This window comes from Notolepis coatsorum (assembly GCF_963971535.1).
Source record: "Notolepis coatsorum genome assembly, chromosome: 7".
NCBI classification, from domain to species: Eukaryota; Metazoa; Chordata; class Actinopteri; order Aulopiformes; family Paralepididae; genus Notolepis; species Notolepis coatsorum.
The window spans coordinates 113281763-113298158 of record NC_140171.1 but is presented as its reverse complement, the minus strand read 5'-3'; the positions used below and the strand labels follow the sequence as shown (position 1 = coordinate 113298158).

General features: G+C 44.4%; 1 protein-coding gene across 1 annotated transcript in view; it reads right to left on the bottom strand.

The window, feature by feature from the left end:
- LOC311231937 (sodium/potassium/calcium exchanger 3-like) overlaps nucleotides 1-16396 on the bottom strand; it is a gene marked incomplete at its 3' end in the record, with an annotated part of 159891 nt that overhangs the window by 43223 nt on the left and 100272 nt on the right. Inside the window, exon 3 of the mRNA XM_084318576.1 lies at nucleotides 12790-12866. Coding sequence (XP_084174702.1) covers nucleotides 12790-12866 — 77 coding nt within the window. The remainder of the gene's footprint in view (nucleotides 1-12789; nucleotides 12867-16396) is intronic.

Below are 16396 nucleotides of genomic sequence, written 5' to 3'. Positions count from 1 at the left end.
TTACTGTGTGGAAGTATGGGGGTCGACATTTAAAAAGACAGTAAATCCAATAGTCTTACTGCAAAAGCGGGCCATTCGGAACCTTTTCAAGGCTGGTTACTATGAACACACAAATCCATTGTTTATAAAGTCTCATATTATGAAATGTAATGATTTGGTTTATTATAAAACTATGCAAATAATGTACAGAGCTAAAGCAAAGTTACTCCCAGACGGGGTGCAAAGGTTTTCTTTCAATACATGAAAGAAAATATGATTTGAGAGATATTTGTAAATTTACTGTTCAAAAAGCTAAGAAAGGGATTAAAAGGAGGTGTATTTCTATTATTGGGGTTAACTTGTGGAACAATGCTGATATACATTCGGGGGCCATTGGGATTAGACTTTGAGGCCAGCTTTTCATTACAAGTTTTCACTGTGCGTGAGGTTGTTTGTAGAGCTAAATCTATATTTTATATTATTGCTGTGTCCATTGTCATTGTCAATTGACAGTATAAACCTTCCCTATGCCATATATGCCATAAAGAAATAATTCTTTCATCAATACGTTCCCATTTTATAGCGTCGTGAATATGACCTATATACCGCAATGGTCTGGGGAAATTCCTGCAAAGCTAGTTATAGGGTGCTAAGCTAATAACGTTAAATCGATTGGCGTTTCGGCCCTACACAAGCTAGAGTTAGAAATCAAAATGCATATGATCGGTATCATGTTCCACCATGAATGCATGAAAGGGGGGGGGGGGGGGCGGGGGAAGTCGTTTTTGATATTGATTACCAATAACGGCATTCGTTATTGCAACATCATACGCTGACCGGGTGGATGGCTATGAGAACAAGGCCCGATCACACTGAAATTGACGTCAAATCGCTCTTACCTGTGGCCGGCTGGATTCCAAAAAGAATTTCCCAGTTATTTGATCGCCATCTGGTAGATCGATATGTCCATTGGCTGATGCTATATTCCTTTACTGCATACTGAATTTGGCGTCGCAAAAAGTATTCCAGGCGATCTGGTGAAGCCATAGCTTTAGGCTAACAGAAAAGCTAACCCGGAGCGTAAAAAAGTGACACCCGGTCTGCATTCTCGAGACAGCGCCAATACCAGGATCTGGCCGGTACTGCACTTTCGGAGTCCCGATATGCCCTTTCCAGCCAAAAAACAGCTCTGTGACATTGAGTAGGATATTAAAATGGAATAAAAGCAAAACCGAGTTTACCATGTATACGTGATTGGCCGTCAAGCGCTGGCTCTCAATCACGTATACGTGGTTGGCCGCGGATCGGTTAAGAATGAGTAATTTGCTTTTGGTTTTTAAGAAAATGGTTTGTAAAGCTATTTTTGAAAACTACAAAGGTGAAAAATTGCTATTTTCTTTTAGGATACTGTTTGAGTCTTAATTTTTTTAAGAATATAGGACAGGCATATATATAAGCATTATTCTTCAGCCTGTACCTTTTCAGTCACTGTAAAATCAAATATTATTAAATGATTGTGTATATTGTATTGTGTGAGATGATGACTGAATAAACTACTACTACTACTACATCAGGTAATAATAATAATTGTTAGACTAGACTAGAAGTCTTTATTTGTCATGCAGTTTTAACACGCGACTGTCTCTCTGCACTTTTCCCATCCCGTTGTCCTTCCCCCCCATGGGCAGCCGGGAGCAGATAGGGCGTCAACGTGAGCCACGCCCCAGGGACCAATCCAAGTGCTCCTGTCCGTCTTCGTCAAGGACGCCACAGCGTTAGCGATCTGTTGTGCATGTTTTTCCATTGGGTTTAGCTTATCGGGGGGAAACCCTTGCGAGCACGGGGAGAACATGCAAACTCCACACAGAAAGGCCTGGGAGATACCCCACCTGAGTACCTGGCATCATGGAAACCTGGTCCCCAAGCGGGAATCAAACCCTGGACCTTCTTGCTGTGAGGCGACAGTGTTAACCACTACACCACTGTGCCACGGTCAGTTCATATGTGTGTTTTTGTGATGTTGTTGTGGATGGAGGGATTTTCTAAAACACCCTTGGTGTAGACAGGAAAGGTACTTATGAGAACATGTGTACTGTACTTATAGAGCCTACACTGTATGTACAATAGACCCCCCCCCCCCCCACACACACACACTGTATTCCCTTTAGAATGTTTTTTAAAGGGGCAGTTATAGATAGAGTGCTATCTATCTATCTATAGTTTCGGTGTGCCTTGCTGAAGCTGAATGACACTGGGTTTATAGCACTCAATGCATCAAGGAGAGGAGTTTTTCAAATGTGTTTTTCTTTGTGTGTGCTTTGAGTGCTACAAACCCAATGCCATTCAGATATCTACAAAAAGCAGCAAAGTACACAGAAATCTGAGTTGGATATATGGATGGATATATACAATCTGGGTTGGAGGAAATATGTCTGTTTTTTCAATTTTGGGTGAATTTCCCCTTTAAATGTATCTATTTGTTTAGTTAGTTAGTTAGTCAGTTAATTAGTCAGGCTAGTTATTTCCATCTTACAAACTACTGATACAGAATTTCTTTGTCAATTAAATGTAATGTAACGGAGCGGCAGTGGCTCAGGAGGTAGAGCAGTCGTCTGGAAAATCCGGAGGTTCCCGGTTCGATTCACGCTCCTCCCGGGCAGCGTGTCGGAAGTGTCCTTGAGCAAGACACTTAAACCCTAATTGCTCCAGATGAGCAGGTTGGTACCTTTGCATAGTTGCCTCCGCCGTCGGTGTGTGAATGTGCGAGTGAATGGGTAAGATGTGAGGAACAAATTATTTATATAGCGCTTTTATCCAAAGCGCTTTACAATTATTGCAGCCATTTACCATTTAATGTTACCATCCGTATTCAGTAAAACTGGATTCTGCATTTCTCTCAAAATACAAGGCCTCTGCAGCTCAGAGTCCAGTACTCTAAATATAATGCAGGGTCAGTGAAAAGTACAGTAAGGCACTTTGTACAAAACCGCCAAACAGCATAGACTATGCTATGCCATGTTAAAGATTATAAATTGAAGGGTAGCGGCTAGCGGTAATAAATATTTTAGCAGGTTCTTTTTCACCTTAGGACCCCAGAATACGTAAGGAACATGGTGCTCAGAGCACTGAACTAAGATTCCTTTCAGCTGGCCTTCTGTCGCAGGGAAAGTGAGAGGCTGCGTTAAGTGTCTTTCCCTACAGAGTCAGAGGAGAACATGTGACAAGAGGCTGAATAGTCTAGGGATGCACCGATCCGATATTGGTATCGGTATCGGCCGCCGATATCAGTAAAATAGCTGGATCGGGTATCGATAACATTTAAAAAATATCTGATTTTTTTTTTTTTTTTTTTTTTATAGATAATAAATAAAATAAGAAATAACCATTCAGTACATTTATATCTATGTGTTAATTTGTTACATTTAGTTTCACTAAGTTAGGAAAGTAATGTTTTAAGTCAAGCCTGATCAAGTTGCCTTGCACAAAAGAATGATCCCAGTCTCTTCCACACAGTGACAGTGAGGCATACAGTTTATTAATTGAATGAAGTTTATTTTCTGTCTTTGTTTACAACAAATCCAAAACACACTTGTGATCCTTTACAATTCTTAAAAACAAAATATATTTGAATATAAAAAAAAATATATGTGGATTAAATGTATTTTTTTAAACTTTTTTGGATGAAGAAAATTGGACAATGGGTATCGGATCGGTATCGGTATTGGCCGATACCCAAACCCAGGTATCGGTATCGGCAGGGTACAAAATAGTTACACGCCCAGCGCCATTGACTTGTAGATTTATTCTTTGGCGATTAGAATTTAAGGTCTGCGGCTAACAAAATACACTGCATCTACCGCTTCTCCTCCGCTCCAATCCACTCCCTCCAGGCCGCTCACAGTGGTTTAACACTGATGTAATATACATGTAGTACAATGCCAAAGCAACAGATGGCGATGTACAAACATGAAGGCCATTTTCAACCAATGAGAAGGGTGAACCTGTGATATCCTGTTCAGGCTTTGTCACTCACATCCTGTTAGAAAAAGTTTTGACGCCATTGTTGTTGTCGTTAGCTTACATGCTAACGTTAATGGCAGCGACCATAGCATTGTGGCTAGGCTAGCTATCATCGCTTAATAGAGCTAGTGAATGGATAAACAACGTTATTTAACATTGCAGAATGGGTACAATTACAATGCGGCTCAATACAAACAATTGTTAAGGGGCCCAGGGGGTGTAGACTGTTGTAGTTTGAGCTAATTTACACCATGCTCCAAAAAAAAAAAAAATCTGCCGAGCGATGTGGCGCGGGGAAGTTTTTCAAGTTTCAAGTTTCTTTAATAGTTGTCATACAGAAGTACAGAATACTTTCATGCAAAATGCTTCTTACTGTTACGCTCCAGAGACTGTGCTAAGACAAGATAGTATCAAATAACATCAAATAACATAGTATAGCATGTAATTTAGAAGAAGAAAATGAGGTCACAGTGTTCGGTATAGACATATGTACAATGTTCTGAGTTACCATATAATATACAATACTATGCAGTGTACTAATGTACAGTACTATATAGTGCAAAGCAGAAATGGGATGAGGTACAATTTAGGTACAATTTACAGTAAGGTGTACGAGTTGTAGTGCAATCCTTCATCAATAAATATAAAGTGTGGGGAGTGGGTGCTACAGTGTGTTTGTTTAAAGTGGGTGTGTGCTATAAAGTGTGTGGAGTGGGTGCTACAGTGTGTTTGTTTAAAGTGAGTGTGTGCGTGTGGATGTGTGTGCTATGTGCGTTTTGGTGGTTGTTGTTGTGTAGTGTTCATTGTTCGTTTAGCAGCCTGATGGCCTGGGGATAGAAGCTTCTTCTGAGTCTTTCTGTGCTCGCCTTGAGACTCCGGTATCGCTTGCCTGACCGCAGCAGTTCAAAGAGGCAGTTGTTCGGGTGACTGGAGTCTTTAATGATTCTCTTAGCCTTGCCCTTGCAACGCTTGTTGTAAATGTTCTGGAGGGTGGGGAGCCCCCCTCCAATTGTGCGTTCGGCTGAACGTGTCACTCTTTGTAGTCTGCTTCGGTCTTGTGCGATGCTATTCCCAAACCAGGAGGTGATGTTGCCAGTCAAGATGCTCTCTATTGTACATGAGTAGAAGTTCTTAAGGATCTTCTGACTGACTTGGAACTTCCTTAGGCGCCTGAGGAAGTAGAGGCGTTGTCGTGCCTTCTTCACAACACTGTCAATGTGTGTGGTCCATGTCAAGTCCTCGGATATGTAGGCTCCGAGGTACTTAAAGCTGTTGACTCTCTCAACCGGTGCCCCGTCGATGCTGAGGGGGCTGTAGTCCTTGGCCCCCGACCTCCTGAAGTCCACAATCATCTCCTTTGTTTTGCTGACGTTCAGGGAGAGGCTGTTTTCCTGGCACCATCCCGCCAGGACCTTGACCTCTTCCAGGTAGGCCCTCTCGTCGTTGGCAGAGATCAGGCCCACCACCACTGTGTCGTCAGCAAATTTGATGATTGTATTGCTACTCCGCTGAGCCACACAGTCGTGTGTGTACAGGGAGTAGAGGAGGGGACTCAGAACACAGCCCTGGGGGGCCCCTATGTTGAGGGTGATGGATGAGGAGGTGCAGTTGCCTGCTCTCACCACCTGGGGTCTGCCAGTCAGGAAGTCCAAGACCCACTGGCAGAGGTCATAGTTCAAGCCCAGGTCCCTGAGCTTGGCTATGAGTATGGAGGGGACTATGGTATTGAATGCCGAGCTGTAGTCGATGAATAGCATTCTCACATAGTTCCCCTGCCTCTTGTCCAGGTGTGATGCTGCTGTGTGCAGCACATGGGCTATGGCGTCCTCCGTGGACCTGTTGGGGCGGTATGCAAATTGCAGGGGGTCCATGTTGATGGGGAGGAAGGAGCAGATGTAGCCCTTTACTAGCTTCTCAAAGCACTTCATGGCTATGGAGGTGAGAGCTACAGGGCGGTAGTCGTTGAGGCAAGCAGGCTTGGATTTTTTGGGTACAGGGATAATAGTGGACTTCTTCAGGCAGGTGGGGATGACAGCCTGTTCTAAGGACAGGTTAAATATGTCAGTGAATACTGGGGCCAGTTGGTCGGCACAGACTTTTAGGATGCGGCCGGGGATGCCGTCCGGACCTGCTGCCTTCCTGATATTCACTTTTTTAAAGGTCCGCCTCACCTCATGCTCTGTTACCCTGAACACTGCATCTCCATCAGCAGCCGACCCCCCCCCCCCCATTGCCGTGGCTTGTGGGCTGGTGTTGTTATTACCAGCATCAAACCTCGCATAGAAGGTATTGAGGTCATTTGCTAAGGAGATGTCACTGTTCAGTTTGAGGGAGGCGCCTTTGTAGTCTGTCATCGTTTTGAGCCCCTGCCACATAGCTCTAGAGTCAGCTTGTTCAAACTGGAGTTCAATTTTATCCCTGTAGCGCCGTTTGGCCTCTGTCACTGTCCTCCTTACGTTGTGTCGCGCCACATTGTGGTCATTCATGTTGCCTGCCACTAGGCCGTCGTTGTATGCTTTGGTGCGCTCTCTCAGAGCTTCACGGACGGATTTGTCTACCCAGGGTTTTTGATTTGGGTAAACTCTCATTTTGGTAGTGGGGATTGTTTCTTCCACCAAAGTACAAACATAGTCCAGCACTGCCTCCGTGTAGACATTAATGTTATCTGTGTCGCGGAACACGTTCCAGTCTGTGCAGTCAAACGCAGCCTGGAGTGTCTCCTCTGACGTCAAATCCCATTTCTGCACCTCTCGCGAGACTACAGGAGTACTTTTGATTCTCTGTTTGTACTTTGGTGAAAGAAAAATGGACGCGTGATCTGATTTACCAAAGCCACTATCAGAATGAGCCTTGTAGCCACATTTAAATTGCGTGTAACAGTGATCTAGGATGTTACCGCCTCTGGTGTTGCAAGTCACATGCTGATAGAAGTCAGGTAATACCTTTCTCAGATTGGCGCTATTGAAATCACCCAGCACTAAAATGGTGGCGTTAACGTTCGCCGCTTGTATTCTATTTACCTCGTTGTGGAGTCTGGAGAGCGCGACGTTGTTACTGGCTTGCGGTGGAATATACACTCCGATCAGGACGATCGCCGTTAACTCCCTCGGGAGGAAGAAAGGACGACACTTGATGGTTATATATTCCAGGTCTGGGCAGCAGTGGTTGGATAATTCCTTCACGTTAGTTGGATCGCTCCAATTGTTGTTAAACATGAAGGCGATACCTCCTCCACGTTGTTTGCCGGACTCTGCTGTACGATCCTTGCGGTGGATGAAGAAGTGTTCGGCTGGTTGAATTGCGTGATCTGGGACGTCCGGCGACAGCCACGTCTCGGTGAAGCAGAGAACGTTACAATCTCTAACGTCTCTTTGGTATTGAATCCTTGCTCGGATATCGTCCAGTTTATTGTCAATTGATTGTACATTGGCTAGCAATATACTGGGTAATGGCGTTCGGTGGCGTCTGGATCTCAGCCTGTTACGGATCCCAGCTCTCTTCCCACGCCGTCTGGTTCCTTTGTTCCTGGGATCAGGCTCTGGTCCCATTTTCCTGAGAATCTCCTCAGGCCATTGTTGCGGTTCGGAAAGCTGGTCCAGTGAGTAATCCAATCGGTAAGTTTCCCGTAATCCGATGTCTATAAGTGACTGACGGTCATACACATTAAATGCACCTACTGTTGGTACAGACAAAACTCTTAAAACTATAAATATTAACAAAAGTAAGCACAGTCTCGACGGAGCGAACAAAAAGGCAGCCGGTCCGAGCAGCGCCGGGGAGCGCTCGATTCAAGGTGAGCGGTGAGCGACTTGGGGGCGGGGTCAACATGAGCGATTAGCGGAGCAATTCGTTTCCTTATATCGCTTCCTTCAGGGTTCCAACTTGTGTTGACAAAATGCAACCCTGCTCAGCTACGGGGAATCAGCGCTCTCTCTCTAGACTAGAAAGGTGCACTCAGTAGAGCACAGATGTCCGCCAGGGCGGCAGCCACTTAATAGATTGGATTTGTAATGCACTTTTTGTTCACTGGGATCCCAAAGTGCTACACTACATGGTTAAAACAGTTAAAAAAATAGAAATAAAATAGTTATTAGTAAAACAAATAAAATAAAATACAGAATAAAAATAAGATAAAAATAGAACATAGTTAATTAAAAACATAGTATAAACAGACAATTTAAAAACAAAAGCGCAATAAAATTAAAATAAAAAGCTAACAGTCAAAGGCCTTTTTGAACAGGTAGGTTTTCAGGCCTGCCTTCTCTATCTATCTATCTATCTATCTATCTACTGTATCTATCTATCTATCTATCTATCTATCTATCTATCTATCTATCTATCTATCTATCTATCTATCTATCTATCTATCTATCTATCTATCTATCTATCTATCTATCTATCTACCTCTCTCTCTCTCTGTTCAATGATTTAAAGTGGCCAAACGTTACAATATAAATAATACTAATTGGATTTGTGGCTGGTAAAAAATCTGCCCGGCTGGTAGTTTTTAAAATCTACCAGCCAAATGGCTGGTAAGTCAAAAAGTTAAGTTTGTTCCCTGGGTATCGGTATCAGGACTGAAAAAGTCGGATCGGTGCATCCCTAGAATAGTCCATTTGGTAAAGTAGCTCTGGCTGTTCAGCTCATGTACAGCTACTAGAGTACAGAGTCAGTGCTCTAGGCTCAGTGAAATTATATGGTAGCAGTCCCTATAAGACAAGGTATTGCGATTCATCGACATTGTTTCATGGTGCTGTAATTAACACAAGGATTCAATGTCCCTGATGACATCGCCGATGGCCATATTCAAACTCATTTACTCTCAATAACTGTCCAATTAAATGAATATGTGCAATAGGAGTTTTTGGCTGTGTGAGATTATGTGCAAAATAAATTGGCATTGTTTTTTGGTAAAGTGTGCCTTTAACTTTGTCTGAATAAAAAAAGAAGATAATAATAAATAGCCGTCCCATATTTCTTTTTCTGAAAAGTGGGACCAGCTGTACGTCACCAAACCGGGCAGGACCGCTAAGCTCTATATTAGCCCATCAGCCTCCATAGTCAGTCAAGCACGGAACCATGCCATGCATCCAGGTGAGAGGGGAGAGAGTTCAGTACGTCGCTGCCAGGAAGACAGATGGAAGGGTATGTTGTGGTCACTTAGGAGCCCACAGACGGTGGTGTAGAAGTGGAAGTTCTGTGAATACTGGGGTCACTTAGGAGCCCACATACGGTGCTGTAGAAGTGGAAGGTCTGTGAGTACTGGGGTCACTTAGGAGCCCACATACGGTGCTGTGGAAGTGGAAGGTCTGTGAGTACTGGGGTCACTTAGGAGCCCACATACGGTGCTGTAGAAGTGGAAGGTCTGTGAGTACTGGGTAACACGCTGATGGCCGTCATGACTCATCCAGGGGGCTGGGTCTGCTGCTTATGTTCCACAGGAGACCAGCTTTAGCCACTATCATTTTACCATAATGGTAGTAGGCCTCGTAGCATAGTAATGGCCCGAAATACATTTAATGATGCCTCATGAGCTTTAAAGGTGCTATAGATAACATTCAGCCACTAGATGTTGCACTAGAGCAAGTCATTTATCTTATCAGGAGCATTCCACGTGGGGAAATGGGAAGTAGGGAGAGAATACATGCATGCAACAACATTCATTTTGGACCCGCCAACCTTTTTTAAATTATACATTACAAATTACACATATTAATCATTCTTTTGGGGGGGGGGGGGGGGGGGGGTTTATTACACACCTTTCAAAAAGCTCTGTAGATGTATTATTTATTTATTTATTTATTATTATTATTATTATTATTTTATTATTTTATTCTATCTTTTCTCCGATCCCCCAATTTAGTCGTTATGCCAATTTCCTTCCTGGCTGTTGTGCTGCCGTACTGTCGATACATGTGGAGTCGCCAGCCGCTTCTTTTCACCTGACAGCTAGGAGTAACCTGTGCAGAGGTTTACGCTATCTCCTCCAGATTACCTTCCCGCTGAACAGGCACCATGACCGACCAGTAGGAGTCGCTATTGTAACGACCAGGACTCATACCCCACTGGCTTCCCACCCGTGAACACTGCCAAAATGTGTTCGTAGGGACGACTGACCCAAGCCGGAAGCAGCACTGACAGTGGGAATCGAACCCTGAGTCTCTGCAGTGGTAGGCATTTAGGCAAGTACTTAGACCTCTACACTACCCAGCCGCACCGTGGATGTATTATACTTTTTTTTTTTTTTTATACTCTACAACAAAATATTATCTATAGCACCTTTAAAGAGAGGAGAAAAAAGGTGAAGAAGGGCGATGGGAGACGCAGCCAGTTGAGGAAGTTGTTTGGTTAACATTACACTTACTTGTTAATGCTAGCAGCCCATATACCACCCCTTGTGCCATCACTGTCTTTTGAAGGCCACACTGGGCTGGGTTTTTAATCTACAGCAAGTCGCTAGAAGCGTGCACATTATCTGCGGATGCGTTAGACTAAATATCCCTTGCGGAATGTCAGAGTGAGTGAGTGAGTGAGTGAGTGAGTGAGTGAGTGAGTGAGTGAGTGAGTGAGTGAGTGAGTGAGTGAGTGAGTGAGTGAGTGAGTGAGTGAGTGAGTGTGTGTGTGTGAGTGAGTGAGTGTGTGAGTGAGTGAGTGAGTGAGTGAGTGAGTGTGTGAGTGAGTGAGTGAGTGAGTGAGTGAGTGAGTGAGTGAGTGAGTGAGTGTGAGTGAGTGAGTGAGTGAGTGAGTGAGTGAGTGAGTGAGTGAGTGAGTGAGTGAGTGAGTGAGTGAGTGAGTGAGTGTGTGTGTGTGAGTGAGTGAGTGAGTGTGTGTGTGTGAGTGACCACAATTTGCCATGCGAAAAAAACTGATAGCTAATTTCTCATTCCCTGTCCTCCTCCTACATTTGCATACTTAGATACATACTTAGAGAGCGTCATGTTCACATCAGACGCTACGCTCACCTCATTCTCTCCTACCTTCCTTTACACCCTCTCCATTATACTGTAGATCCACTTCTCACTCCTTCTTTTTCCATCTACCTCTCTCTACCTCCCTCATTCTCTCTCCACCTCCCTCGTTCTCTCTCCACATCCTCGTTCTCTCTCCACCTCCCTCATTCTCTCTCTACCTCCCTCGTTCTCTCTCTACCTCCCTCATTCTTTCTCTCTCTCCACCTCCGTTGTTCTCTCTCCACCTCCTCATTCTCTCTCTCCACCTCCCTCGTTCTCTCCACCCCCCTCGTTCTCTCTCCACCTCCCTCGTTCTCTCTCCACCTCCCTCTCTCTCTCCACCTCCCTCGTTCTCTCTCTCTCTCTCCACCTCCCTTGTTCTCTCCACCCCCCTCATTCTCTATCCACCTCCCTCACTCTCTCTCCACCCCCTCGCTCTCTCCACCTCCCTCGCTCTCTCCACCTCCCTCGTTCTCTCTCCACCTCCCTCGTTCTCTCTCCACCTTCCTCGTTCTCTCTCCACCTCCCTCGTTCTCTCTCCACCTCCCTCGCTCTCTCCACCTCCCTCGTTCTCTCTCCACCTCCCTCGCTCTCTCTCCACCTCCCTCGTTCTCTCTCCACCTCCCTCGTTCTCTCTCCACCTTCCTCGTTCTCCCTCCACCTCCCTCGCTCTCTCCCCACCTCCATCGCTCTCCCTCGTTCTCCCTCGTCCTCCCTCGCTCTCCCTCTACCTCCCTCACTCTCCCTCCACCTCCCTTGCTCTCCCTCCATCTCCCTTGTTCTCCCTCCACCTCCCTTGCTCTCCCAACACCTCCCTCGTTCTCCCTCCACCTCCCTCGCTCTCCCTCCACCTCCCTCGTTCTCACTCCAAAGAGAGAGAGAAGAGAAGAAGAACTTGGCTCGCTCTGGCACTCCGCTGCAGACCCAGATGATGTCTTCTGCTAGCTTACACGGAGAGTTTGGAGTTCAGGGCCATTTGTTTAGCGTTGGTTTGGATGCTAGCCCACTAGCAATTACCCCACTATTGTGCAATTTGAGGTGCATTTCCACTGGGCCATAAATAAAATGGCACCAGTCCTGACCGGAGGGGAGAGGAAAGCAAAGGAGAACGGAGGAGAGTTGAGGAGAGCAAAGGAGAAGAGAGGAAAGCAGAGGAGAGGAGGAGAGAGCAGAGAAGAGAAGAGAAGAGAAGAGAAGAGAAGAGAAGAGAAGAGAGGAAGAGAAGAGAAGAGAAGAGAAGAGAAGAGAAGAGAAGAGAAGAGAAGAGAAGAGAAGAGAAGAGAAGAGAAGAGAAGAGAGAGAAGAGAAGAGAAGAGAAGAGAAGAGAAGTTTGGAGTCCAGGGCCATTTGTTTAGCTTTGGTTTGGATGCCAGCCCGCTAGCAATTACCCCACTATTGGGCAAAGAAATACTGGAGGATTTTCGTTGCTTTCTCCACTTGATCTCAGTGTTTGTACGTGTTTTTTCATTGGAATGTTTAATGTAAAAAGATTTAAGAATACACAGTAAAACGAGAACACCAAGAACACTACGTTATTATCTTCCTCTCTCTCTTTCTCCATCACAGACACACACACACACACATTGACACATATATATATAATATATATATATATATATACAGTATATACAGTATATTCTCACATACACACACACACGCATACATACATACATACATACATGCATGCATACATACATACATACATACATACATACATACATACATACATACATACATACATACATACATACATACATACATACATACATACATACATACATACATATATATATACAGTATAATTTCCACACACACAGGATACAGGTGAATGTAAACTTACACATAGTACGTGTAGGGCCACAGCTCCCTCTGTCCTCTCTTTGTTTGAGAACAAGTCTGTTGGGAACTCATGCAGAGCTGGAAGAGAGGAAAATGTAAGATTATACAAGTGTGCAAGTGTGTGTATATATATATATGTGTGTGTGCTTGTATCTTGGCAGGGAGTGTGGCAAAGGGGACACATTTAATGCCCAGAGAGGTCAAGATTATGAGCACGAAAACACATTGAACTCATGTGAACTGACGTGTGTGTGTGTGTGTGTGTGTGTGTGTGTGTGTGTGTGTGTGTGTGTGTGTGTGTGTGTGTGTGTGTGTGTGTGTGTGTGTGTGTGTGTGTGTGAACGAGACGGTCCAACAGTGCCCTGCCAAGGACTGTGTGTGTGTGTGTGTGTGTCCCTCCTGAGAGCGACCAGAGAATAGGGACATGGAAAAAGTGAGCTAGAAGAGGACAAAGCTAAGACAAATAGGAGAGAGAGGGGGGGGAGAGAGAGAGAGAGAGAGAGAGAGAGAGAGAGAGAGAGAGAGAGAGAGAGAGAGAGAGAGAGAGAGAGAGAGAGAGAGAGAGAGAGAGAGATAGGGAGCAAGAGAAAGAGCTAAATAGAGCAAAGGATATTTCGGGAAAGACAGGAGAGATGGAGGAGAGTGAGAGAGGTGGGGTGTGAATTTAAGCACTTTACAAACTCCACTCTTCATCTGCAAAATTTGAATGAGAGTGCAATTGAGCGAGAGTGAGAACGAGAAGGCAGGATCAGGATGAGAGAGAAACAGAGGGAGAAAATTGACAGAAGATGGTGAAAAAAAGAGCAGATTTTAAAGAACCCATGTTATTCTAGCCTCCATCCACAGCTAGGTTGCTTCCTCTCCTCTCTCTCTTTCTCTCTCCTCTGCTTGTTATCCATGTTACCCCACTTCTTCTTAGGGACCTGCACTGGCTCCCCATTGCCGCACAAATCCGCTTCAAGGTCCTCGACCTGGCATATCGCGTAGGCGAAGGGAACGGCTCCCGCTTACCTCTGGTCAATGGTCTCTAAGTACACACCATCAAGGTCCCTCCACTCTACATCCTCTGGCCACCTCAGACCCACTCCTATCCAAGCTCCGGGAGGGTCATCAAGGAGAAGCCGCCTATTCTCGCTCCACAATGGTGGAACGAACTTCCCACCACAGTTAGGACAGCCGAAACCCGACCAGTCTTTCGCCGTCGACTAAAAACACATCATGCACTCTTCCTACTATACTAATATGTCTTTACTACTATGCACTCAACACTGGAACACACACGTTTCAGCACTGTTTGATGATCATTGTTACTCAGCTGTAAGAGTTGTGCCCTTCCTGCTGACTTGTCGTACAGAACTTGTAAGTCGCTTTGGATAAAAGCGTCAGCTAAATGACGAAATGCAAATGTAAATGTAATGCTCGTTAGTCGGGCCGGGGACAGGCCCTCGGCCCGGGGCTGGTGTTGAGAGATCCTGGCCAGTTGTTCCTCCAGCACAGAGCCACCCCCCATCGCCATCTAGTCCTGCAGCAATCAAGTCTATAGACCTGTTCGCTGTCCACGTCAGACTCAGCGCATCAGTGGGACAAAAGGAACGTAATCCTGGTCAGAACAACATGGCAGACTACAATATATTTGCATTTGTTAGCCGTGCTAGCGATCTAAACAATCAATCCATGCCAAAGCTAGATATGTGTAAAAGGTGAAGGACTCTCACTCAAAGCCGTAGTGATTTGGTAAAATGACATCCAGCCGTTTTCGTTTGAAACTACTTTTAGTCAGGGGAGTGTCAGCAGCTCGTGCAGGTAGGGGGTAACTTAGTCACGTAACTCAGTTGGTATTGCTGAGTTACGTTACATCTGCTTCCACTGGTGAGGCTAGCCAGGCACCAGGCTATGTACTACTTTAGGCTAATGCTAGTGTCACACGGCCACGATAGCAACAAGGAACCCGACGTGGCAACCTGTGGATTTGGAACTCCCAGGGTTTATTCAGGAGCTGATTAGCCAATGAGGGAACCACAGAGAAGACTTGAGGGCGAGGCAGTTCTACCCAGTGGTGGAAAGTAATTACGTATTTTTACTGTACTTAAGTAAAATTCTGAGCTACTTGTACTTTATGTGAGGATTTTCATTTCAAACTTTATACTTTTACTCCACTACATTTCAAAGGAAATATTGTACTTTTTACTCAACTACATTTATCTGAACCCATCAGTTACTAGTTACTTTGAAGAAAAGGATGAAGATTATATACTTTCACAGCGGACATAATCAGAGCAGCATAACACACCTTTAACATGACCTATAGAGGTCAATGGATCGAGGATAGAATGCTCCCAAGCACTGGAATACACAAACATCATGTAGAATGCATACTTTTACTTTAGATACTTAAGTAAATTCAATAACAAATACTTCTCTACGTTTACTTAGACTTTGAATGGAGGACTTTTTAATCGAATCGAATTGTGATCAGTCGCAAATCGGTTCTGCACTACCTAATACAAGGATCAACACAGCAGAGATGCAAGGCAGACCCTCTCACCTCCTTATAATGAGCTGGCGGGGCGTGTCTGTATGCAAATGAGGAAAATGTGAACGCGCCTGGAGTTGTGAATGAGTGATGTCAGTTCATTCAGCGGAGCACAGCTGCGAACGTTTTCCCCCACTTACGAAGACCGTTTCACGTGTTCAGGAATCCGGAGGAGGATTTCTGAAATTTTTACCAAGACACTTACCAAAGCACTTACGAATGTGTTCGAGAATGAGGACCAATGATCACACGACACATCCATGAGGTGGAAGAAGTACACAGTTCCTTTACTTAAAGTGGTATATCTATGTTAAAGTGGTATATTGTCCAGTTCTGCTGCTCTGATTACGTCCTCTTGAAGTTGACAGGCTTCAAATGTGAAAATATATAATCTTCATAAAATGTTGCCATGTTTTCTATGCTAAATCTTTTTCTTCAAAGTAACTAGCAACTGATGGCTTCAGATAAATGTAGTGGAGTAAAAAGTACAATATTTCCTTTGAAATGTAAGAGTAAAAGTATAAAGTTCCCTAAAATGAAAATACTCACATAAAGTACAAGTAGCTAAAAATGTTACTTAAGTACAGTACTTGAGTAAAAATACTTTTCACCACTGATAAGATGTATCAAATGTCTTGTACTAATGGTAACTAGCATCCACTGGACCAACAGTGGCCACAAGGTCAGCATATGAAGTGGATGTGTGAACAATAAGCTAATAATAACTACAAAAGCACGCTTTGGTTCTGAGGGGAAATAACTAACTGTGGGCTACATCCATGGAGCAGAAAACGTGTTAAAGCACTGTACATAACTAGGCCATGTCCTCCCACAAAAAGCTTGAAAGAGCCTATAGGTTCACAAATTGTCTTTTGATGGTGGTAAGTGGAGAATAATAATGATGATGAAGCACAATAGGGGGAAAACGAGCCCATGAAAAATTGTGTATCACGCGTTCTTCCATGGTACATGTAGAGATGCATGAATTAACTACCTGTCAATCAAAGAGTGTGGAAGTTATGATGACGCCAACCCAACAGAAAAACAGGGAAAGAATACACTTCAGAGTGTAGAC